The 26,136-nt window shown below is 40.3% G+C and overlaps 1 protein-coding gene across 1 annotated transcript in view; it reads left to right on the forward strand.

Annotated features, from left to right (window-relative positions):
- The first annotated feature begins 1,000 nt into the window (after positions 1 to 1,000).
- Positions 1,001 to 26,136, forward strand: part of LOC108099892 (ecdysone-induced protein 74EF) — a 42,710-nt gene continuing 17,574 nt past the window's right edge. Inside the window, exons 1-3 of the mRNA XM_017203549.2 lie at positions 1,001 to 1,300; positions 1,923 to 2,258; positions 2,467 to 2,968. Coding sequence (XP_017059038.1) covers positions 1,214 to 1,300; positions 1,923 to 2,258; positions 2,467 to 2,968 — 925 coding nt within the window. The 5' untranslated portion in view covers positions 1,001 to 1,213. The remainder of the gene's footprint in view (positions 1,301 to 1,922; positions 2,259 to 2,466; positions 2,969 to 26,136) is intronic.

Below are 26,136 nucleotides of genomic sequence, written 5' to 3' on the forward strand. Positions count from 1 at the left end.
ATTTCCCCAGGAAAGTCCGTTGCCAGCGCAATTAACACGCTTTGATTTTACCTTTTGATCAGGCGAAAATGATGGAGGAGTTTTGCTGATTTAAATCAAAGTAGAACAAAGCATTCAATTTTTTATTATTACTTAGAAATGAAAAGGAAGTTAAATTATTTCAAATACAGTAGAATCCGCTTATAGCGACTTTCAAGGGACCGACGATTTTTCGTCGTTATACCCGGAAGACGCACTAAGCAGAAGGATTTAAGTGTATAAGTCTGTCTGGGGACCAATCAAGCCATCGAGTTTTCGTCGCAATACCCGGACGGACACTATAAGCGGAGTCGTTATAACAGGATTCTACTGTATGTATATTTATATTTAATATGCTTTTTAGTAAGCAATAAGCTTTAAACCCATTATTTAACTTTCATACCTAAGAAAAAAGTATGTGATTTTTAAAAAAGGATTAAATATTGTACCTTTTAAAATACAAACTAACTCAAGTTGCAATAACACATAGCAAAAATATTATTTTGAGTCTACTTTGTATTAGAATGACATTTAAATAGGTTTTTATAATTTTCAGATAGAGAAAAGATCTAACAATTTTAGCTTAGGTTTTAAGCTGCGAATGGTTTCAATTATAAATCTAATTTAATAAATCTTATTCTTCTTTCAGACTCCAAAATAAAGCCAAAATAACATTAAATTTAAAAGTATATATACACAAAACGAAAGGATTTTTCAATCGTTACACACTTAAGTGCTTTGAAGAACGATCGACTTTTACACATCGACAAGGAACCTTTTGTCTTCACTTTTTGTGCGATCTAACGTCCAGCAACCAAGACTAAAGCTAAGCAAACTCTATACAAATTTAAAAGAACCAAACCAAAACCGTCTCATACAAAGTGCCTACAACAGAATTTCCACGCAGATCTTATGAAAAAATTGTGAAACGAAGCGAACGGAAATCCAGATTTTATACCAAGTGTGATAGGTATAGAAATTGACGAGTCGGAAAAGCGGAGAATCGGAAAAGCGGAGAATCGGAAAGGAGAAGCTTTCCGCAGCGAAAAGACTTTACTGGTTTGAGACGAGGAGAACCCTGGACCTGGGTGGCATCAAGATTGATCAGAACTTTCGCGAGTGGCAGGGGTTCTCGGGAAACGGCTGCACGCTGGCAGCCAACAGCATCTGCAGTGCAGGCTTTGCCCTATCAGCGATGCCCTTTATCGACGACGCGCTCCTCTGGTGTCCGGATAACGATGGTCGTCTTGTTGGAGGTCTAGACCTGGCCACATGCATAGCCGTGAGTATGAGGGCGGTGCCTGAGGGTTCCAGGGGGTTCCTATTGCTTCCCCCTTCAAGTAAACCCCTTTTTGTAAATGAAGAGAGAATTGGTTATGGATCGAGATAATAATGATAGAGCGAGTTAATGGTATAGATTACCAACTATAATTGTGACTGACACAAAATACATTTATATAGAAAAATACATTTTTGAAGTGTTATGGCAAGTTCAATGAAATAACTCTTGAATACCGATGAAATCATGTTTTTTCGAAGCGGCTCTTACCCATAAATTCATTTTGTAAAACAAAACAACAAACCGTAACCGTTTGTGAATAAATATAAATACAAATATCACATTTATTAGTGGAAAATCAATTGACAATTTTTAAATAAAATATCACACTTTAGAATAAGAACTCTTGTTAAAACCCACCTTTACACTTTTTTAGAATTAGAATCAAGAGCTTTTTTACTTTTAATCAAAACCGACTTTAGTTGAAGGATAATTGTGAGACATTCTGTGAAGTCAAGTTAAGCCACAAATTTATAAATAGGATAGTGTAGATATAGGGTAACATTGGGAGTAACATAATAATATTTTGCTTAAATGTATTAATCACAAGTTATCCTCTTTCCAGGATGATTCTACGGTGACTGGAACGGAAAACCTGAGCCCCTCGATCCAATCAGCTGGCAACTCGAGCAATCCGCAGCAGGGCGTCGTAGGTGGAGGAGGCGGACTCGGAGGCGTGGTAGCCGGACACGGACACGGGAACGGATCCGGAGCAGGATCGGCGGGATCCGGCGGCGAAAGCGAACTGAATGGAGCGGCGGCGCGCAACGTGAACGTTCTAGTGGAGCCGCTCTGCGAGGGCGACTCCTCCGACGAGCTGTTCCGCAGCCTCTCCGAGAGCAACTTCGAGATCGAGAGCCTGCTGTCCGATTTGGCCACCGTCGAGGTGAAAGTCGAAAATGTACATCCGCCAAGAACAGAACAGAGAAGTTTAACAACTGAATTTTTTCTATATATTTACTATATATTTATAAACCATATGTAAACCCTTTCAATGGATTTTTCATCATTGTTTTGTCTTCCCTGTTTTTCTTTGCTTTCTGCTCATCTCTCTCCCTTTTCCGCTGCCACAACTCCTGATCCTCCCGCCGCAACCAAATGCTTCCCAGGAGGAGAACAACAACAACGTCATCACCGAGGATGACTTCGCCAGCGTGGCCGCCGCCGTGGTGGCCAACGACGATCTGCTAGCCAAAGAGAACGCCCAGCTGAGTGCCCAGGGCCTCGTCGACTCGGTGGCCGCCAGTCTTGCGGACTCCGGCGATGCCGGCGGCCAGCAGGCGCTCCTGGCCTTCGGCTCCTCCAGCTCGGCGGCCTCGGCGGCGATCGCCGCTGCAGCTGCCGCACTCTGTGGCGATTTGATCAACAACAATGGCGGTGCAACCAACGGATCCCTGACAGGAGGTGCAGGAGGAGGCGGAGGAGGAGGAGCTGGTAATGGCGGTGGAGTAGCAGGCGATTGCGCCACGAAGCTGGAGTACGCCTTGATGGGCGGACAACCGCTGGCGGAGGAGCCGCGCTTCGTCACCAGCGCCGCCGCGAATCCGCTGCTCGTCGAGAAGCTCATGTCCAAGTGCCTGAACATCGAGAAGCGACTGGACAAACTCAGTGGTGAGTCGAGATCTTTGATTACTTTTTTATTTATATTGGTTAAAAAGTTAAAAGGGGGCTTATACACATATGAAACAGATAAAAATATATATTGTATTTATATTTGTTGAAAGAAAAGGGGACTTAAGTGCAAAAAAATACCCAATATGCAATTTAAAAACATTGCAATGCACCCATTTTTTTAACCAATAACTACTCTCCTTTAACTTTAAGAATTTAAACAATTTTTATGTCTTTAAAGTTCTTATGTTATTTTAAACCCTGAAAAACGAAAATGTATCGCTATAAACTTATTTAAAAAGGCCGCCAATCAAAGCGCTGCCACATTTTTAACCACCTTCACCCATGTAGAAACATACCGAAATTTTACATAATAGTCTACATCGGGTTAGGCCAGTGCCGCCATCTAGGTAAAGTCAATAACACTAGGTACTTTACATACATTCGACAGCGCGACTGAGAGGCTGAAGTAGAAAACCCAAGTAAAACGTGTGTAAAACTGATGAACAATTTACTTATTCGACATTTTTAATTTAAATAAAATTTTTTTTGGGGGAAATCTGTTCTTAGTTCATGTTTTACATTTCAAAGATTGGTTTTGTTTCCAAAGTCGTATCTTTAGGACTCACTATTTACTATAACCTGTTTACGTATCCTGCATTAAATTTTTAATTAGTGTAAAATTTTTTAAAACATTCAACCCGTTTTTAAGGTTTTGAGTTTCAAAGTTTTGAATGCATTGATCACAGTTTTATTTTGTGTTCATATATATAAAGTGCTAATGAAGAGCTTTCAAAGCTCTTTTTCGAGAGTGCCCACAAAATCCGTAGCGATTTCAAAAGAATGCAAAAAGTATGCTTTAAAATATTTTCTTTAGGGAAGTTCCGAAATAAATAAGAATTTATTTATTTTTTTAACAAGAATTTAACAAACTGTTTTTAGTTTGTTTTTATCAATTTTGTGCAGGCCCTGGGTACATAATATTTTTTGTTGTTTGAAACTCAAGATATGTATTGAAAAGTTTTATCATTTAAGCAAGAACTTAGTGTGACTTGTATAACTTTTATTGGTGTTACGTAAACTATGTTGATTGGACAAGTTAAATTAATTTCCAAAATGCAACTATTGAGGTGCCAAATCTGGTTAAAAAAAAAAAAATTAAATGCAAATTATGCTTCTCTTCTCCCATCTTCTTCTTTTTCTATCTTTGAATAATTTGTTAACAATATTTTTAAAATCAAAGTTTTTGCCTGATTTCTCTGTCTACACAGTTAATAAAATGAAAGCAAAATTAGGCATTAAACAATTAGGCAAACTCTTGAGGAAAATGCAAGGCAGACGAGTTCAAAGTTCAAAGGCTTGAAAAACTCGGTATTAACCTTTGAAAACGCCCATTACAAAAATATTGTGTTTAACTAATTTAATTTCCCATCTGGCCGAGGAATACTTTGTATGAAAAAACCCCTCGTCCTGGGAAACTGGCGAAACTGTTAGCCAAACAACTGCCAGAAATAAATAAAAAGGCCAGTAACTTGTTTATTAAATCCCGACAGGATGTCCTCGCCGCGTCGAACCGCCCAACGGCCCCCAAGACAGTCAACCACCTAGCGACCGAGCCACCGAGCCACCAAACCACTGAACCACTCAACCACTCGGAGTCTCAGAACTCAGACCTCAGAAACCCAAACCTCAGACTGAAATACAAATGTCGACGCTCGGGTTGTTGTCTCGTCGCAGTGCCTAAAAAAAAGAGAAGAAATAATCTGGTAAGGGATACCGCCCGCTGGGAGGGCGGATTTCGGAGGGGGCGGGGTCCTCTAGGAGGCAGACAAATAACCGTCTATTGACACGAAAGGCAGACGGAGCCCCCGCTTCTGGGAAGCGTCTGAATGCCAAGCACACCCAAACACACACACACTTACCAACCACAACCACCCACAGTCCGTGCCTCCTTTTCTGCGGGCACCTACTTCCTTTTCTTGGCGAAAAAGGAAAACAAAAAGCGTACGTACCATATATATATATATTTTCATATATATATATCCAGACGGAGCCCAGCGAGGAGTCGGGCCTTGCTCCTTTTTTTCGCTGCTCGTTTCGTTTTTGTTTTCCAAAGTTTCCGAATGGGGCGAAGCCAAGTCAGACAGTCGGGTCAATAAATTTTGCGTGTGGAAATTGTGCGCTCAAGGTCAAAAGGATATTTGCCTTGCTGCGCCTCTGTGTGTGTGTGTGGGTGGCGGCTGTAGGAAATGTTAGCTGTGTGTATGTGTGCATGTATTTAGGCTGCCGTCTGCCTAAGTCTGCGCGTGTATTGGTGTTTCGGGTCGCAGACAAAATGGCTGCCCACACTCCCTTCGCTCAGTCGGCCATTTTGCTGTGCGTGTGCCTTGGATCTGTATGTGTGTGTGTGTGCGGTAGTGGGTGTGTGCGTGCGGCAGACAAAGAGCCGACTGTCTGGGTGGGGGCCTTGGGTTTTTTGGGTTCGAATCGGGCTTTCCGGCAACCTTGAACTTGAACAATTTCGTTGAAGTTCAGGCTGTAAACGAGCCGCAATCATTTCGTGTCCTGCGCCCTAGGGCCACCCACTTTTTTCTATGTACAGGCAGAACAATTTTGATTAGAGGAAATCAAGGATGTCTAGTCATTTCCAGTGGCATTGCTATTTTTTTTGATTATGGTACATGAATTAAGGGAAATATTAAGTGCGTTTGTTGTACTAAATTATACAAGAATTTAAATTCATTAGAAGTTTTCTTGGTTATCCTTTAAATTAACATTTTATTTATTTTTGCCATTAAAAAAAAAGGTTTCTATAAATAGTTTCTAGCTTAAAAACTAATAGCTTCAATCTTAAAATGCCAATGTTAGGGTTTATAAAAATAAATTTACCATAAGAGGATATTTTGTGATTTTACGTATGGCTTGCAATTCAAAAATATTTTATTGCATACTTTTTAGGTCAAGGTAACATTTAGTAAAGAATGGACTTCAAAGGATTCTTAGTTGAGTTAGCAACTTTTATAAAATCTTCTTAAAATGTGTTCATGTGCTAAATACAATATTCCAATCACAACTTCCAAGAGTATATCCTCTTTACAAATGACATGTCATTCGGCTAGCCAATAGATAAGAGAAATGAGCTATTGGCCTCGTTTTTTTCTCCGAGTGATTTCGAATTTATTTCGGGGAAAGGCGGGACGAGAAGGTCCTGCCGCACTGCCTTTTTGTGGGTGCCCCTCGAATGGGTTCAAGCGCCGCACGGCCCAAGCATTGAACTCTCGCTTTCAAGGATACACCAATACTTAGATTCGGACTCGGATACTGATTCTGATTCTCATGCTGATGGTGATGGTGATGGTGATGCTGACTCGGATTGGAAGTCGGATCCGCAAGCCAGCCAGTGGCAGTAGCAGTGGCAGGCAGGCAGTGGCAGTGGCAGTCATTGAAATGCTGCTCGAGCCGTTGACATTGCGAGCGGTCGTCAACGCTACCGACGCGTAGTAGACGGCTAAGATTGTTCACTTTGCAGCGAGTTCAGCGCCAGTCCAAGGTTCTTTTGCGGCGGCCACTGGCAGTCAGACCCCCTAACCCCCTAAACCCCCTAAAACCCCTAAACCCCTCTTAACCCCTATGTTTCCCCCAGAAAAGCGCCCCACAAGCCCCTGCAGCCATCTCTTGGGCCTCTCTTTTCGAGTCAGACTTTGCGACTCGCTATTAATGTCAAGGGGTTCCACACGACCAAGCCGCAGTTTCCACTGCTTTTCTGTTTTTTTTTTTTTTGATTTGGCTCGGTTTTGAAAAGTGCGTTAGTTTCTGCGTTAGTCCGCTCACTCGAGGGCTGGGTGCTATGGGAAAATCGCTGGCTGGGATCTGTTCAATTGACAGAATGATTGGTGGCCAGCAGCTTATAGTTTGTATCCATTTGATTGGTGATAATTTCAGCAATTCATTTACAAGCGTTCGCTTTGCATGCTACATTGTATTTCGATTCGACCACAATTAGAGAATAATTGTCAGTTTTGATGCCAGGATAAATTGAGCGATTATCACTGCCAAACGGGTTTCAATTATAAGTTGAAAAGATTATGTTTACCTAAAGCATAATAATTTCAAAATCTTCATCTTCTCAACATAAAAATTGATTAGAATTAATTAAAAATTATTTTCTGTTGTATTTTTAATACAGTTAAATTTTATTTTGTTTTATAGTTATATAGTACCTTTCATAAGTTTCAATCTCTGTGTTTTCTTTCAATTGAATTGAAGAATTGTTTTTTCACCTTAAATGGTTTTTTTCCCTGAAATGATTTAATTAATTTAACTGTATTTGAAAGATATGAAATATATGAAAGAAATATATCCGCATATATAAATATTTTTATTACATTTGCTTAATTTTTTTTTTTGCTGTAGTTACTGATTAAATTTGGGTATGAAGTCGTTTCTTACGTTCGACTTGAGTTTACATTTCACTCGCTGTGCAATTTCCCAGCCCAAAGAAATCACACGTTTCACTTTCTGTTGAAGTTGCAGTTGCACTTGCAACTGAAATTGTTGATTCGGATTCGTTTTCGTTTTCGTGTTCGGTTTCACTTTCGGTTGAAGTGGCATGGAGTCGCCATCCCTGGCAGCACTTAGCCGGATTATTTATTTGATTACTCCGACTGACATTTTCTATTCTACGAGTGCGAGTCTGATTTTTCATTTAAGCCACTGCTCATGGCTAAAGCTCGGTGCACGCATTTCTTGGCTGCCTTTCGGCTTTAGATTTGGATTGCCAATTTGAATTTCAAATCATGCTGTGCTGCTGCTGCCGTTTTTCGTTTTTCGTATTTTGTTTTTCCTTTTTTTTTCGTTGTTTGTCGTTTGCTTTTTAAATGTGCGTTGTTATAACCAAATCAGGATTTCTGCGTGCCCCGGCCAGCAAAGCGTCTAACAACAATTACAACGGCAACAACAACTAACAATTGCACTAGCAATACAACACGAACAACAACAGCAACAACAATTACAACAAAAACAACTAACGATGTCAGGGGCGTTCATTTGTCCATTGCCAGCCAGCAAACGAACTGAACCGAACCGAACCGGGCCGAGCACGTCACTGTCACCAGCGACAACCCTCCCCACTTGCCACTTGCCACTGCATACCCCCTCTACCCCCTTCACCCCTTCCCCCTCCTCATCCCCCCTGCCAGCTAAAAATCCCCGAAACCACCCCCTTGTGCGCCCCAAAATCTGAGTGCCAAACGTTGCCACTGCAAAATGCACTTTGCAATTTTGTTGATTGCTTTGGCATTTGTTGTTACTGTTGTTGTTGTTGTTGTTGCTATTGTGTTTTCCCATTATCATACCTTTATTCCGCAGGGTATTCTAATTTCGATTGCAAGCTTGCAACGATGGGGAGTAGAACTGCGACGATACAGAATTAATTTAGGTGTTTTAGGACTGATTATTAATGTATTCTTTTCTCAATTTCCTCAATTATTCTTTACTAAAATGAAATTTAAAACTTGTTCAAATAACTATTCAATGATATTGAAAATATTAAAAAAAAATGTTAAAACTATATCTTTAGGTGTTTAAATTTTTGATTCTTTGAATGCGTGTAAAAAGAATTTAGCTAAAAACGTTTTGGTTTGATGATGTTCTAATTTATGGGTTCATTTCGTTTTTAATACAATAATTACTAAAACCGTGCATATGTATTCTTTGTGTTTTTTCCTTAATACATACCTATATTAAATAACATCTAAAAATAGTTTCAGAAAGCATTAGAAACTTAGAGAACTGATAACCTTTCCTTATTTTGGCTTAAGAGTATAAAAGCTTCGGTTTTTCTTAAGTTAACTTCCTTTCTTGTTGCTCTGGCTGTTGTGTTTTCTCATTTTTTGTTTTATTTTTTCTATTTATTTGTTTTGCGACTTATCTAAATTCGCTCTGTTGTTGTTGTTGTTGTTGCTGCTGCTGCTGCTGCTACGCATTGCAGGTTGACCGCCGAGTTCAAGTTTTAACGGATATCGTTTAGCTGCTGTTGTTGTTGCAGTTGTTGCTTTTGCTTTTGCTGCTAATGCCATTGCTGCTGCCGTGTTCTCGTTTTTTGGCAGGAGCCTCGCCTTAGCCTCGTTATGTAAGCGGCATTATGGCTCCGTGTTCTTTTGTGCTGCCAATGAAGTCATTCCGAGCGCCATTTTGTCAAGTTGCAGATTGATTAATGGTCCAGTGGCACTTTTTTAAGTTCACTGATGGAAACGCTTAATTAGTTTTTGGGACGGGCCGAGATACTTTGAGATAATTCCGCTTCGCCTGAGGCTGGAAAATTTAGGGAACCTGAACTTTGCTGACACACAAATTTTAATTGCTTTTTTTTAACAAAGAATTATAACTTCCCCTATTCATAAAATTTTTTTGACAAATTTAAATAATTGTATAGGTAAAATTTTAGTATATCATAATAAATAATACCTATAATATCTTGTGTAATTTTAGTCACATAAAAGTTATTTAAATTTCCCAAAATAAATAGATCCATTTTCGTCAGTCGGTTGAATATTCAAAACCAACTCCCCTTTCTGGTTGCCATTGTTCAATTCTTGTTCACAGGACTTTGTTCCCCCGCTTTTGCATACATCAGCGCGCTCATTACATATTAATCAGATTCAATATATAGTACACAGACACACACAACGACAACCATCGTGTTGGCTCCCCTTCGCTGTCCTAATTGCACTGTAACCCATTAACACAGCGGCAACATGCAACCAGTTGTGGCATCCCTATTGTCTGCCTTTGTGTTTCTGGGACCCATGGAAATGGGGGGCCGGCAAGCTGTTTTTGCACAAATTTTCACCTTCACCTCATCAGCAACAATAACAATAACAACAACAATAACAACAACAACAAGAGCAACCGCATCGGAAAAGCGACGAGCAGAGCGAGAGAAACAATAGTGCAATAGGATAAAGACGGGGAATCGAGATACATACATATATATTTTTCCATTCTCTCTCTTTTTATGTGGCGGTGGCAGAAATATTCTGAGATTAAATTGTTCTTTTTTCACTTTTCATAAAATTAAGTCAACAACATTTTATCAAATTTAATTTTGGTCACATGTATCATATATCTAGTTTAATTCGGTTGTTTTCTAAATAAGATCCATAAATATAAACAAGTTAAGGTCAATGGACGAGAAGTAATAACAATTTGGTTGCAGCTTAAAGTTTAAAAACGAATTTATCATTCTTTTTGCTTAAACTACCCCATTAACCCTTTTTATTTATTTCTTATACAAAAAGTTAAGCCTCAAGTTGTCCAAGGAATCTTAGATAACTGATATTTGGAAAGGAGTTAATAATTTAATTTTCTTTCGGAAAACGAAGGCAAACAATTAATTTAGCTCAGTGAAAGTGTGGCAAGGTTATAGCCCAAAATTAACGAGATTATTAGACAATTTTTTAATTTTATAAAATATACATATGCTTTTAATGATGCACGTTGTTATTCCATTCCCGTCCATTTGTTTTTTTGGCCCTTTTGAAACCGTCCCTGAACTAAACGCGGCATCAGTTCCAGTTTTCGCTGGGCCTTTGATTGCATTAGAGCGTGTGCCGCCCGTCGCATCTCGTTAAAAGGCAGAAATGAAAACAAAAGGCAAGAGCAGCAGCAACAACAACAACAGCAGTAAAAGCAACAACAACAACAAAACAGCAACTGATGATGATACAACCTTACAAAATTCTCAGTCGCAGTCTGCGGTGCGATCTGCCCCCCTCTGCCACCACCCCTCTCCGAACCGCACCACCCCCTGAAACCCCCACCCTCCCCCAACGTTCAACGCAGCGACTTTGAATGTTTAGCGCTGAACTTGTCTTGCACACAACCACAAATGCAATTCGCGAGCAAGAGAGTGCGAGAGAGCGGGCGGAGAGAGATAGACAACGAGATAGAGAGAGGGCATGAAACAGAAAAGAGAGCGACAACCACAGTGATAGCTTTATTTTTGCCGTAGCGTGTGTGGTATGCAGCCTTGAATTAGTTCGCTGCACCCGCCGTACATACACACAAACAAACAAACGCACACACGGCGCACACACACGCACACACAGATGGGGAGCAGTGCCATATAAGCGTTTCGCAGTGTGCGAAAGCTCTCTGCTCTGCTCCGTTTTGCTCTGCTCTGCTCTGCTCCCCTTTTGCAATGTTCGTCGATCCCCCCACCACCCAAAATCCCCGCCCCACCCCACTTCATGCCATCCCATCCCACCCAATCGAAATGTGGAAGGAAAGAATCTACTGCGGCGCTATAATACACATTTATATGTGCATATATACGAACGTCGGGCATCCGAGTTGTCGCTTCTTGTTTGCATATCCCATTTTCCGTCTTTGGCAAACAGAATGTTTGTAGCACAGCAAAAAATTCTAGAATCGATTGGGGGTTTATCCCCCGTACAGATAACGTCAGCTTATCAGGTTATCCTTACTTCCTATGTGCCGTGAAATCTTAATCTGTGAATACGAGTAAAATGTAGACACCATAAATGCGAATCTCTTTTAACCTTAGTAGAATTAGATGACCGATTGGGGGACTTACTGCTCTCTGCTGAACTCAAACACATTCGTTTAATTACCGGTGATACCAGCAATCTGTTCTAACAAAGTCAACAAACCTTTTGTGCACATATAGGAATTGTACCATTAAACCTAATTCCATTTCTGGTGCATATAAATATATACATACGAATAAATATATAGGTTTTTTAAATTCACATTTTATAATTGATGGGTTTTGTTTGGTAGACAACTTTATTCGACTTGTTGATTTGTTTGAAAAGAGTATTACTTTTTATTACATTCGATGTATTCCAAAGATTTTAATAACCTTAGAAAGAGTTTTCGGAAGCTCCTTGATAGGTATAAACACCTTCATAAATAAAAGTGACATTCTTAACAAGTTATTCCATATTAATCGGGCAAAATTTAATTAACACAAGTTAAGATTTAAAACAGATTAATGGAATATATATCTAAGTCATTTTAGAACTCATTTTAAAATACGCATTTAATTCGGACATTAAAATCGCAAAAGGCTATTATACTTAAATTTTAATGGGCCCTGTATTGGCAGATGTCTGGTCGTGCTTTTGGTATTTGAGGAATGCAATTTTGAGATCTTCTGCCACATAAACAGCACCCCCACTCCCACCTCCCCCCTTTTCCAATTGATCAACGTGTTGCCCCTAATTATTTCCTCCTGTCAGTCGCACGCCTCCACCTTTTGGACACGATCCGTCATCTGGTGCGTCTAGCCTTCTGATCGTGCCGACACACATCTCGAATCGAAGCACTATACTATATGGTATAAATGTGTATGTTTGTGGCAGCGGATATGCACGTCTTTCCACTCTCCTTTTCGCCAGTGTGAATGGGAATTAGCGAGTGTCGGGAAATGGGGGAAAACAAGCGGAAAACCGTCTCGCTTCGTATGTGTGTCATAAATGCCAGAAACTAATTGGCTGTTTGATGGCGAATTGAATGCATTTTCAAGCAGGAACAAATGAAGATGTGTTTTTGCTAAAAAAAAGAAAGGGGAATTATCCTTGCAATGGAAAAGTTGCCATGGCGATGAAACATAAAATCTGACAAAATGAAAGGAAACTAAGTTGAAAAGGATTTCGCAAAAAAAAAACACTTATCAAGGAAATATGTATATAAATATTTCATGGATTAAACTTGGTCATGAGCTTGGAAAGTAAAAACGAGTGGGTAGTTTCCTAGTGAAAACAGTTTTTATGATTAAAGGTGGTAAACCATTGAGGAATGTTGCCCACTGCGTGCTCGTTATGCAGCAACATTGTCTATGCGTAAATAGATTGTTTTTGTGGTTGTTGCAGCTCGGTATTCAGATCGACACCCAGACACCCAGACAACGAGACACATCGACACATGGGGCTTGTCCTTCAAAACGAATAAACAGATACGCGAAAAACGAAAGCGAAAATTGCATGCGTAAGAGGGGCACAAGAACCAAATCGAGAAAATCAACAAGAGCAACAAAAAGCAACAAAATCAACACCAACTACAAAAGCAAAAACAAAAGCAAAAGCAATGCCAACGACCATCGCGAATGCAGAAAATATTAGGCGGATGTCTGACTACATCGTGTGCATCTATAATCGGGCCATACGTACGATATGCCCCTATATATTAATATTTATAGGTTGCAGGAACCGAGCAAAACGAGACCAGTTGAAATCGGTGAATAATCGCGGATATCGCTTTGTAGATCCCCCATACGTATATATGATTGTATGTATGTATATACCGATATAATGGGGAAGTCAAGTGGTGGCCCTAAATCCCAAGTACTGTCATTCGGTTACCTGTTGTTGCTGCTACTTAAAGCCGGAGCTGGAAAACGTCAGCAACATTGCATTGCTCATTGCTCCCCGGCAAACAATCATACAAATATATATACAAATATATACATATAAATACTTATATATGTGCTCAGCTGTGTGCATATTTTAGAATGTAATTGTGCATCTGGCCTAGACCTAGAAAAGGAAAATTTTGTTGCTATTATTATTGCTCGTACTCGCGAATTCGCGCTCGTTCGCAGTTCGCAGTTTTCAGTTTTCAGTTTTCAGTTTGCAGCTCGCAATTCACTCGCTCGCTGGCTAAAGTATTTCCGTCTCTTTCGCTCAGTGTGCCATTTTGTGTAGCACTCATTATTTGTTCTCCTTCCTCGCAAATTAAAAATATGCCTAAGCAAATAAAATGCATTCAATGTGCTTACTATATATATATATATATATATACGTATTTGTCTATACTCTGGCGTTCGAGTCTCTTGGCATGCATTTTCTGTCTGTGGGTAATTGTGCGTTAGTTCGCACTGTACAGGGTGCTCTGAGCTCTGGTGATCACTTGAAAGATTTCCATCGGTTTAACCCTTTTAAGGAATCAATTCATTATTGAGTTTTATAACCAAAAAGGGAAAATAAATAAACCAGGAATGATCTTACTTGGTTGATTTTACTTACAAAAGGATCAACTGATTAAGATCCTTAAAGTATGCTTTAAAAATTTGCAATCTAGCTTTCAGGAGAAAGATTTTCATGACCATGGATTTCCGGTATCCTTTAATGTGTTTTATAGTTTAAAAAAACCATTTTAAAGCCATTTCAAAAAATTCAGAGCTGAATACTATATTCATAGGCATAACAGTTTCCAAAGTTTAAATGAACACAATAATTAATAGTCTAGTATAATAAATCAATATCAATTTGATAAAAATTAGACTTTCTTTCCTCCACCTTTTAAAATGGCAAAAGGTCCTTGGCGTTTCCGTACAAAGATAATTTATTGAGTCGCCATAATTCTTGATAAAACATCGTGGTTATGGCACCCCTTATCCTACCAATCACCTACTAGCAGAGACATTGGCTTTCAAATACACGCCAAGAAAAAACAACGAACGAGGTAGAAACAACTGCAATTGGCTTTAACTGCAATTGCAACGCAATGGGAATATCAAATAAAACAAAACCGAGCAAAAACAAAGCTAACCAAAAAAAAAAACAACATCGAAACACAACCCAGAACAGCAACAACAAACAATTAAAATTGAAAAAATGTTTTTTTTTGCCGCTGTTTTGCGCTACCGTCAGACAAACGGCCATAAACGCCGCCTAACCAAGTCACGCCCCCGCCCCCGGCTGCCCCGCCCCCTTTGCCATCCCATCGCCGCGATTTCAGCCCGTTGCAACATTGCGGTGGCAGAGTTCGATACGCGCAACATTCTATCAAATAAAATGCGAAATTACAAACAAAAATTGCACTGGGAATTTGAGTATAATTTGCTTAATTCAATTGTCTTTAAACAATTTATAAATTTGCAACAAATTTTTATTTACTTTGATGAACTCCTTTTCTTTTTAAGTAGCCTTTGTATAATTATCTTCTAATTTTTGTCTACCTACCTGTTTTTGATCGTTGGCTTGCAAGTTTAAACATAAAAGTTTTTGGTTAAATAAATTTACATCTTTGCATTTTGATATATGACTTAAAAAGTCAAGAGGATTTTCGAAAAGGAATCTAATAAATTACATTTATATAATAGGTCGAAAGATTACTTTTTTAATCCGCTATCTTTATATCATTTAAACAGATTGTATTCAAATATGATTTAAAAAGTTGCTTAAAGCCCAATTAAATGTTGTGTTTAAACCTCAAAAGTATTTTATAATATTAAACACGTTTATGTTAGGGACTCATGAATAATGTTCTTAGGTGAAAACATTTTCCAGTCTGGAAAAGAAACTAAATTGCTGGATTATTTTTCTGTGTGTGCCAGAGATCTGAGCGAATGACCATGGCAGGGGGTGATGGCAGGAGAAGGCGGAGGGGAAAAGGGGAGGGGGTTGGGGGGTTGGGGGCCAGGAGAACCCAGTGAACTGCCCGTGGGGTAATGGCGAAGCTAACGACAATTCATTGCGATTCTCGAGTGGCAGCGGCGAGTGCCGGACTCGTCGTCGTTTTGCGATGTCGATGTTGCTGCTGTAGTTGCAATTGCTGTTGCTGTTGCTGTTGTAGTTGTAGTTGTATCTGTTGCTGCTGGCGAACGGAACCGAACGGAAGGGGGCAAACGGGCCGAGGGGAGGCACGCATGTTGTCCATGTCCCCATTCGAGTCAAGTGACGTGTTATCTGTCGCCTTCTCTCAGAACTTTGACTTCTATCAGTTGAATGTCGTTGCAGTCGTCGACGTTGCCGTTGCCGTTGCCGTTGTGCAGTTCGCAATAGCAATTGCAAAATTTGACGCTGCTGCTGCTGCTGCGCTGCTTTTGTTGCCATTTGTTGATATAGTTGTTGCTTTTGCTGCTGCTGCTGCTACTGTTTCTATTTGCTGCTGGCTATGATCGACGATGCCAATCGATCTCACTCGGGCTACCGTGTTGGCAGCAGACACTGTCTGCCGCTCCCCACTTCCCCACCTCCTCCTCCCCCTTCCCCTTCCCCCTTGTTTCCCTCCCTCAGTGCGCCCCTCCCACTGCGCCTCGTTTCAATGTCAGTGTGTCTATTATGCGCCATTATGATTGGTATTATTAGCAGCATGCCATGGAAAATGAAAACTGCCAACTGGCAGCGGCAACACTTTCCCTCTCGTTGCTTTCCATTTGCAGCAGCAACGGCAACAACGGCAGCCACAAACAACTTCATCTGCAACAGCGGCAAGAGCAACTTGCAACTGGCAACTGGCAACTGGCTGCTATGCAGTAATTATTGCACGATCAATTTGCCGGCCATCCATGTCGGTGAAAACTTTCCTTTGGCAACATATTAATAAGACCCGCTTATCGTTTGTGTTGGGTGTGGCCAACAAAGTAGTGCCACATCCAGAAATTTCCTACGTCAATCCAAAATGTTTCAATTAGCAAAAAAAAGAGGTAAACAAATGAGCTGTTGATTTATTTGATGAAGTTGCCAGTTTTTTTTGCTGGCTGAAATACAATTTCAATAAATTTTTGTTAGCCTACCTCAACAAGAAATCCAAGATAAATGCTTTTCAAATATCACCTACAACATTTTATAAAGTGTTCGTTATCTTTTTTTTGTAAACCACAAGGAGAACTTACCTTTTACCATATTTTGTAAATTTAATTTACTTCTAACAACCCTAATTCGTACTATTTCATTAGATTGGTTATAACCTACCTCAACTCAAGTTTTGTTGTCCTAATTTGTTGTAAGCTATCACATCTGTGATTGTATAGTACTTTTATTTATTTTTTAAATTTTAACATCATTTATGATGTGGTATTCTGTATCATAAAAAAATATAATTTAATTGGAAATTGAAAGTGAAATCGAATATTGTTTAAGAAGTTTTTTATTACTACACTTAAAGCCATAAAGTGGTATTGTTTCAAATTATAGGCTTACCCTCGTAGGAAATAGAGGATAGAAAAAGTATACAGAATGTATAGTTATTATGAGACGGTAAATACGAGTGATAAGATACATTTCCCTGCGACCCTCAATTCAGTTTTAGTGGCAGTAACTAGCTAACTAGCAAATCGTCTGGCGGATGAGCAGCTGCAGTCGGCGTCGCCTTCGCAGTCGCCGTTGGCAGCGCTGCCGCAGTCGCAGTCACCGTTGCCGTAGTCATGTACGCCACTGCTTCCCCTCCCCCTGCCCCACCCCCTCCTCCTCCCACTTCCCCATCGGTAGCGTACCGCCTTGCCTCTAACGCCGCTGCCCCAATGGCTGCGGTTGACGGCCGTACAGTTAGACGGACGTTTGCTTTGCTTGCATTTACAACACACGGACACACACCAATACACCAACACCAACACACACACACATACACCTAGACGAACTGCATTATAATGGCATTGAAAATCGTTTTCAATAAAACACGTAAACAAACAACAAAAACCGAAAAGCCAAATGAAAATGAAAACGCACGAAAACAAACACAGAAAAAAGCAACAAAAACAGTAACAAGATGAAAATAAAAAGCAGAAGAAGCTTTGAGTTTGCACTTTTAGTTAATAGTTTTTTATAAGCAAGCTTGTTTCTTTCATCGGTTTTTTCTGTTTATTTCATTTTTTTCGACGGCAATCAACGCCTAATAATGTGTGAGAATTTCGCCTGCAATTCATGTTGCACTTGTTCGCTTTTTTCCCGCTGCAAATCAAACTTGGTTGGCTGCTTTCGATCATAAGTATGTTGTTTTTCTTAGGCTGTTTTTTTTTTTTTTTTTTTTTGGGAATTTTCCAGTCGAAATGCTCTTTTGAATTTACGTTTGTATCTTGCGGACTCACAATAGCTTGAACTTGAAAACGGCCGTTGTAGTTGTTGTTGCCGTTTGTTATTGTGCAGTTTAATCAACTTTTGTCTGTTTGGCGACTGACACTGAGCGAGACGGCGAATCCGGAGCGACGGAGACGGGAGACTTCGAGAAATGTTTCCATTGAATTTCAATATTCATTAGAAGCCGACGATCTATGGGGTTTGCCCTGGGGAGGATATAAACTCAATAAGAAGGGGTGATATGGGGTCAAGGGAACAAGATTTTTATAAAAAACTGTATCTGCAATGCGATTAGTTTATTAGCTTTAGGTTATTTTATTTCAAATGAGCTAAACATTTATAAACAGCACTACTTTGCTTTAGAAAGGTATATAATATGCATGTTTCAAAGAAGAACTTTTTATATTTAATACATTCAAAAATGTTCCGATTTAATTTTAGGAAAATACTTTTATAAATTTTCATGATATATATTTTATGAATTCCTTAAAAATGCCTTTTCAAAACCTTTTCTCGTGTAAAATAGAATTAAATTGATATATGTTATTTTTCCGACTTAGAATTCAATCCTCGACACCTATTTTATTTTTTAATTGCGCTAATCCAATAAGTTCATATCCAAATGAATTAGGGAAACCTTTTCTTGTGGTCAATCAAACCGAATTGATATATTTCAGATCAAGTGTCGAGCGGCGAAAGTAAAATTTCAAATTGATGGCTTTCGGAAATCAAATGAAAATCGAGCAGCAAACGGCAAATGCAAGCCAACACTCGCCACTCCAACGCGATTCGTTAATTAAAATAAATACTTTCCGCCACGGACGTGGACGTAGCAGGCAAATGATTGTGCCAAAAAAAATAAATAAAATAAAAAAGTAGAAAAAAAATAAATGTAAATAAAAGTAAAAGAAAAGAAATGAAATGAAAATCAGCGAATGTGAAACTGTTGGCCATTCCACATGTGGCCTGCGTTTTCTTTTCGCTTTTCCTGCGATTTTCTGCATACGCTCATTGCATGGCCAAGAAGTCAGTTACTCAGTTAGTCAGTCAGTGTTACCCGACCCCCGATCCGCGATCCGCGATCCCAGCTCGATCCGATCCGTTCCGAGCCGATCCCATCGGATCCGAGCGATGACGATGCCAAAAGCGGCCTACTAAGACACTTTTACCCGGCCATCACAAGTTACTACTACTAACTGGTTTTGCTCTTGGTTTTGGTTTTAACTCGGTTTGGTCTTGGCCAAAAGATACCACAACGCCGAGCCATGCCGTGCAATGTACAGCAGCAGCAGCAGCAGCAGCATTAGAAATTGGCCAGCAGATCGATGCTTGGCTTCACATGTAAGAGTCAGCGGGGAAAACTGTGCGAAATTCACTTTCATTATGAATGGCCAAATGGCCAAACGGCCGAATGGCGCTGCATACAAATGCGGCCAGTTGCAGTGGCGGTCGCTTGCCCGCTTGGCCGCTTGGTCATCCAACCTGGCCAAGTTGGTTGGCCAAATCATGGCTTTTCCTTTCTTTCACATCTGCGGTTGGCGTTTTTCCTCCGTCCGCTGTGGCTGCCGCTAATTGACGGGCTAAACGGCGACATTCAGTGGGCCAAGTTCGATGCAGTCAATCAGTTAAGGCTTTGACGGCCCGAACCAAAGTATTTTAAAAACAGATCAATTTATTTATAAATTGATACCTATTTATAATATTTCGAATTGGAATAGTTTCAAATAAATCTGCATTTTATCAATGATTTTTATTTCATGTAAACTTTTTCATTTACCAAAAATTTTTTATATTTGTTGGAGTTCTTTAATAAAGGTGAATTAAAATATATTTAAAAACATATAATAATGACTGACTACTTAATGAAAAGAATTTCAACTTAATGTTCCAAAAGTCGCAATTCGAGTTATGGTTAATCTGGGTCGATTTCAGTATTGATTGGTTTATTTTAAATTGACTTATGAAATCAAATTGAACATCTTAAAATATTACATTTTAAATACGTTAAGCAATAAAATTAACTGTAAATATTTTTGAAGAGGCTAATTTATTGGAAATTCTAATACAATTTCATACATGTCCACAAAAAAGGCAATATAAGATGAGTTTGTTGCAATTCATAAGAGAAATGCGTTGTGAAAGCACTCATATATCCTGCCAATATATTTATAAATAACAAAAATTGATAATTTTTTGGCAATGAAGTGTTCTCCAATTTTTAATGAATTGATTCTTTAATTTGCTTCCTAAAGAACCCTATCAATATACACTTGCATCCATCCGCATTTCCATTATGTCCGAGCTTCGGCTGTTGCATTAGTTTTCATGACGCTGCCCCGAGGGCCTGTCTACATGGACCTGCATGTTGCACTCAGCTGGAGACCATAATGCTTGCCACATCAAATCAAATGGCTAACTGAGCTGAGCATAGATGTGGCACCTTGTTGTTGCTGTTGTAGTTGTTGGTGTTGCCATTTAGCGCAATTGACGGCAGGTCCCAGGCCAAGACAGTCTGCAATTGGAAGTCGCCAACTAACACATTTCAGGTCTTCAGCTTCAGCTTCGGCTTCAGCTTCCCTCCGTTGCCCCATCGATTGCCCTGCTTTTTTTCCAGCGCGTTTCCATTTCGCATTTTCGCTTTCATTTTCTTTTTCTTAGCAAGCGAAATATTTTTGTGTTTTTCTTTTTTTTTATAAGCGAGAAAATCGAAAGTTTTTCCCCAGACCATAATGCAAAAAGAAAGTGCAAGTGCAGCAGCTGAAGCTGAAGTTGAATCGCGGGGAAGTGGGGATTTTGGGGGTGGGGGAGGGTTGTCTCAAAGAAAGGAAAAGCAAAACAATGCCAATGGGGCGTATGAGCAACTTGTTTCGGGCCAAAATGTAGGATGAATGCCATTGTTTTGCGGCTGACGACAACGACGACGAGTTTTTCCAGCTACCACTCGGAGTTTTCTCGATGTTGTTGTGCCATTTTCGTTGTCAAGTGCAAGTGTAGCTGGGTTTGCTGGTCAAATGAGCAGTAAAGCATTTACTGCAATGGCCAACAGCGGAATAATGTTGCATGCAGCACAATCAGCAATTTCCTTTTGGTCTCGTCCGTCTGGCGCTTTCGATTTCGTTTAATTAAAACGCATAAAAGTTGACTCCAGCTTGGATGTCATTGTCTAGGATGGGATTTAAGATGCCCCATCCCCACTTCCCCTCAACAAAAATAACAACAATCTCTTCGCTCGTCATTGGCAGTGACAGACAGCAAGCGAAAAACAGTGGTTTTCTTATCATTGACATTGGCTGCAAGAAAAACTTGCCACCATCAGCGCCAAAAACTTGTCATCATCATAATTCTTAATCATGATGTGAAGTCTGCACTGCACTCTGATCTTTTTTTTACTTAAGCGTCACTTCAATAACATTTTAAGAACTCGGGGTCAAGGTTTTGGTCTAAAGCTGTCGGCGGCCCGAAAATGTTGACACCTGTAATTGCCGCTTTACATGCGGAGTAAACAAGCGAATTACTCATACGCCGCGTTGCCCCTGCCACTTAAGATGAAGCAGTGAACAGTGGTGGTTCTTTTTTTCTTGGCTCTTTTGCGGTCTCGGCTTTACTTCTTTTTGCCGCGGCTGATGGTCAAGAGCATGCTGCACCCGTTTTGGCTTCATTTTCGCCAATTTGGTGGCTGAAAATGGGGAAACAATTGAAATTTGTTCAAGGCTTCGACCGAGCGACTATGAAAAACCGCTGAATTGAGATGTGTTTTGGTTGTTGCTTTAATTTTCTGCTCCACGAGGTGAATGCCATCGAAACATGTGTTTTCACTCTTTCTCTCGACGGCTGCAGAAACTTCCTGAAGATTTGTGGAAAGCTCTCAACGGAACCAACATTTTAGATTTCCATTTAAATCTCCTTTGGACTATCAAACTTGTCCCTTTTATACATACCCGTAAATAATAACTTAACCACCATGACTCATCAGATAGAAACACCCACCTACCGATTCCTTTCCAATTCATCAGAAAAACCACTTTGGCAATGTAAAATGCATCAAGTTTCCCAGCAAATTGAGCGTTAAAGTTCCATTCGCCAACAGGTCACGAATTTGCAGTTGATATCGGGTTTCCATCAGGCTGCAGCATCTTCCTAATCTCGTCAAGCATCAAAGTCGCAATCATCAATTCGACGACATTATAAGCGTCGCTCGTTTAAGCCACGAGTGTCCTTTCCCCCCGCACTCACATCCCATTTTACGGGGAAGACAAAGAAACTATACGGACAATTTTTCGGCAAGATTACGAGCGCTGAACAAAGAAACGTCCCCGACTTCCCCTGTCGAAGCCGTAACAATTACAAAGTCTGCTCTGCTTCTATTTTTCCACTGCAAAATATTACCAAGAAAAAAAATTGCATGCTTTGAAACTTGGAAAATTTATTTAACTAAAGTCAACATTGGCAGACCTTTGGAAATAGAATTAAAACCTTGTATTAATTTACATATGTACATATATCAATTCATATTGTTTAAGGGATCACAAACAAGATTCTTGCTGCAACCAAAAGTCTCTAACAATAGGAAAATTAATTTATTTCAAACTGATATGGTTGTCTTGTCTGTTTCAGACCGAATACTTTTTGAAAACATAAATATCCTAATATCTCATTGAAGTTCTTTTTAATGAACAGTTGGTTAAGGACTCTCCATTTAAAACATATTGTATAGCCACGTCAAGAAAGGCAGCATTCTATAAAAAAAAGATGCACAATTTATTATAACACTTGCGGATGACATTTCGCCTTGTGTACCTTAACTTCTTTGGTGCGAAGGAGAGGAAGAGCAGCAGGTTTTGTCGCCTTGTCGTTGCCATCGTAATCTGTTGATGGGAATGGTGGGGAGCAGGAGGAGGAGAGGGGGGAGAAGGGAGAAAGGGAAGAGGAAGGGGAGGCAACGGAGATTGCGATTGTGATTCTGTTTCTGTTTCAGCTTTCAGCTCCAGTCTGCAGGTTAGTCAGTCAAGTCGGTTTGTCAGTTAGTCGCTGGGTTTGAGTGCTCGGCGCGTGTATTAGATGATATGAGGTCATTCACTGCTGTTTACACCGAAAACTTCGTTCGTCTCGCCGACGCAGCTGCGCTGCTTTCCTCCGCTGCTGCTTCGACTGCGGCTGCCGAAATTTCTGGATGACGCTGCGCTCAATAATATACAATATACAGTTTGCTTTGCCCCGTCTGTGTGTTGGTGGGGCCGTGCTGAAAGCAATACCCGAACCGAAACCCCAAACTGTTGCCCTGCTTCCACGTTTCCGACATCTTCCTTGCCCATCGTCCGCCTGTCTGGCAGTAGGTGGCGCCTTAGTCGTCCTCCGGCTTAGCACAGTGGCGCCAGGATCATTTTCTCCCGTCCTAGAAAGTTTAGGGATCAATAAAAAGATTACAAATAATCATCGTAGTTAATATATTAATTCATTTTATTTTTTGTTCTCTTTCACTGTGCAGATAAGATTAAAGCATTTGGCTTGATCAAAAACCTGTACCATATAAAGGTATTCTTTATTTTGTTTAAAAGGAGTTTTATTTATTTTTATTTGATTATTTTATTTAAATGGTTACTAGAAATTCAGTCACTTAATGCATAATATGTATGTATATTTTATAAGAATTAACGGCGTTTTAATTCCCATAAATACATATGCCTCATTCCTATAAATCCGGTTTTAATTAAATCTTCCCGGAGGTTATTCCAAGAAATCTCGAAACGGAAATCTATTGTAACTGGAAGCCCCTAGATTAATACCCTGAATGCGATCACTTTGCCTGATGCAAGCATTGATTATCTCCAACGTGTTGATTAGTTTTCCATGCGAATCGACCAGTGTGCAGCATTTGTCGTTAGCTGTTCAATGACTTCTGCTGAAACATGAATCGACTACACAGGCGACACCCAAACCAAGCCCCAATCCCCAATCCCCAAGCCCGACCATTCCGATTCCGAAGGAGTCAAGGAGCTGTGCGCAAAGGAGGAGCAGAAGTGGAAGCTTCCAGCAGGCAGCAGGCAGCAGGCGGAGCAGAGCCACCTAATGCGCTTCCTCTTCAACAAATTCTTTTACGACTGGCTGTCTGTCTGTCTCAGTCCCCTCTCATTTTCTGCTTCTTCTGGCAAAAGGAGCCGTCGGCGGCAGTCAAACCCAAACGTTTCCCCCAGGCCCATTCGACTAGCCCCAAACCCTTGCCTTCGTTCTAAATCTTACATGGAAAGAAATTGAGCATTATTCCTTTAATCCTTTTACTATTTGAAGTATTTCCACCAGTTTCTTGTGTTGATGTTTTTTTATAAAACAAAAATACAATGGTATTTTATAATATATTGGTTTTATTTGTCCACTCGGAATAGATTTGGTTAATATAACTCAGAAGTTTTAGTAATAATTTGCTTTTATGGGGACAGAAAAATTAAGAAATTACTTAACTAATGTGCAACCAAGAGAGTCCTTTTCAATAACATACAATTTTAAAACATTTCGTTGTTTCTTTGAGTGCACCCTTAGTTGTCGGTACATTGGACTCATTTCAAACACACACACACTCACACACTTGCACTTAGACGGGCGCACACAGACAAAGAGCTATTGCAAAAGTATGTCTGTGTCGACGTCGCCTCATTTAGCTTCTCCTTCTGCCTCCTTTTCCGCCCCCCTGACCCGCCCCCCGGCGTCTACGCCCGCGCCGTTTCTAAAAACAAAACTCTTCCTTCTGCCGCTCCTCCGTGTTCTTCTTCTTGGTCGTCGTCTACTTGCTCTGCTTCCTTTATTTGCAACATACATTATATGCCAACCGAAAGAGAGAGAGAGAGCGAGAGGAGAGAGTGCTGCCTGCCCGTTCGCACACTTGCAATCGCAATCGGCAAAGTAAATGGAAAGGCCGCCAACAACACTAAGCAAACGGAAAGTGAAAATTTGCTCCACTGACAGACAGCAAAAAGAGAGAGAGGGCCGTTGGCTCTCTCACAGACACAGCGAAAAGCACTAACATACACTTGCATTGAGTCATAATCGTGTCGATTGCAGCAGCGACGTCGGTTCTCTCTCTCTTCCCCTTTCCTATCCCCCTCTTTCGTTTCCCCCTTGTCCTTCATTCTCCTCGTCATCCCCATCCTTCTTGTCATTCCCCTCTTTCGAGAAAACATAGACCAGATGATCACTTAGCCCTTTTGACGTGGCCTGACCCATTTGGCGAGCCACCGATAGCCTTCTCCAGAGAATTGGGGAGAATCCGGAAGGCAAGGGCGGAAGAAAAGGGGCGGAATAAAGGAAGCAGAAGAGCCGGGAGAGTGGAGAGCACTGGGTCTGGGTCGCTGGCTGTGATTGTGGTTGTTGTGTTACTTTTATTCGCAATCGCTCTCGATGTGTAATGATCTTTAAATGGGAAATAATCAGGCCTTTGTTGGGGCATCGTGGAAATGCTGTAATTCGTGTAATTAAAATTAAAAGCATCGCAATTCTTAAAATAGTCTGCGTAATATTCGTAATAATTTAGGGACGGTTCCTTCACCAGAAATCCATTTTATTCATAACCATAACTACTACTACCCGTTACAGGAACTATTTTTTTTACTTTTTTAATAATACAAATATTTAAAGTAATAAATATATTAAGGTAAGGAATACGTTTATCTTTATTTGTTTCTCAATTTGCAAATTTCATACCTAACAATAAGATAGAACGATAACTTAAAAACTGTTTCGGCTTATAACTGGAGTGTTACAGAAATATCTAGATATACGTAGAGGGTTCGTAAACTTTAACTTTTAGGTCTATTAAGGTCGTAATCACAGAGCTTAAAATGTTTTTGGATTAATTTTAACTTCACTTTAATTTATCTGAGTATAGGAACAATTCGAACTAAAACGCTTTAATAAAAAAAGCTGAGCTTGAGATCGATTTTCGAAGTTCTGCAAGTTGGATTGCATTTATTTTTCCTGTGCAGTTAAAAGTAATCCTAACTTGACAACATTCTTGAGGGACTTGCTACCGTGACTGCCCCCCTTCCCTGGCCTCCCCGTTTCCCCAATCCCCAATCCCCTCGAGAATTGCATGCAAATGCGCATGTGGCACACAAATCCCTCCAAACATGCACACACACACTCAGTTGCAGCGGGGGAGGGGAGCGTGGATAGGAGGAAGCCGCAGCAGAGAGAGCCCCAAACATTCGCGTTCGCTCTTTTTCTCTCTCTCGCACGATTACGTTTGTTTGCCATTTTTCGCTCGCAACGTTTTTCGCAATACCATCGGCAGAGAAGCAGCGGCGGCAGCAGCAGCAGCAGCAGAGTTTTCGATTCAGTCGTTCAGTCGGCGTAAGC

This window comes from Drosophila ficusphila, unplaced genomic scaffold, assembly GCF_018152265.1.
Source record: "Drosophila ficusphila isolate 14025-0441.05 unplaced genomic scaffold, ASM1815226v1 contig_106, whole genome shotgun sequence".
NCBI lineage: Eukaryota > Metazoa > Arthropoda > Insecta > Diptera > Drosophilidae > Drosophila > Drosophila ficusphila.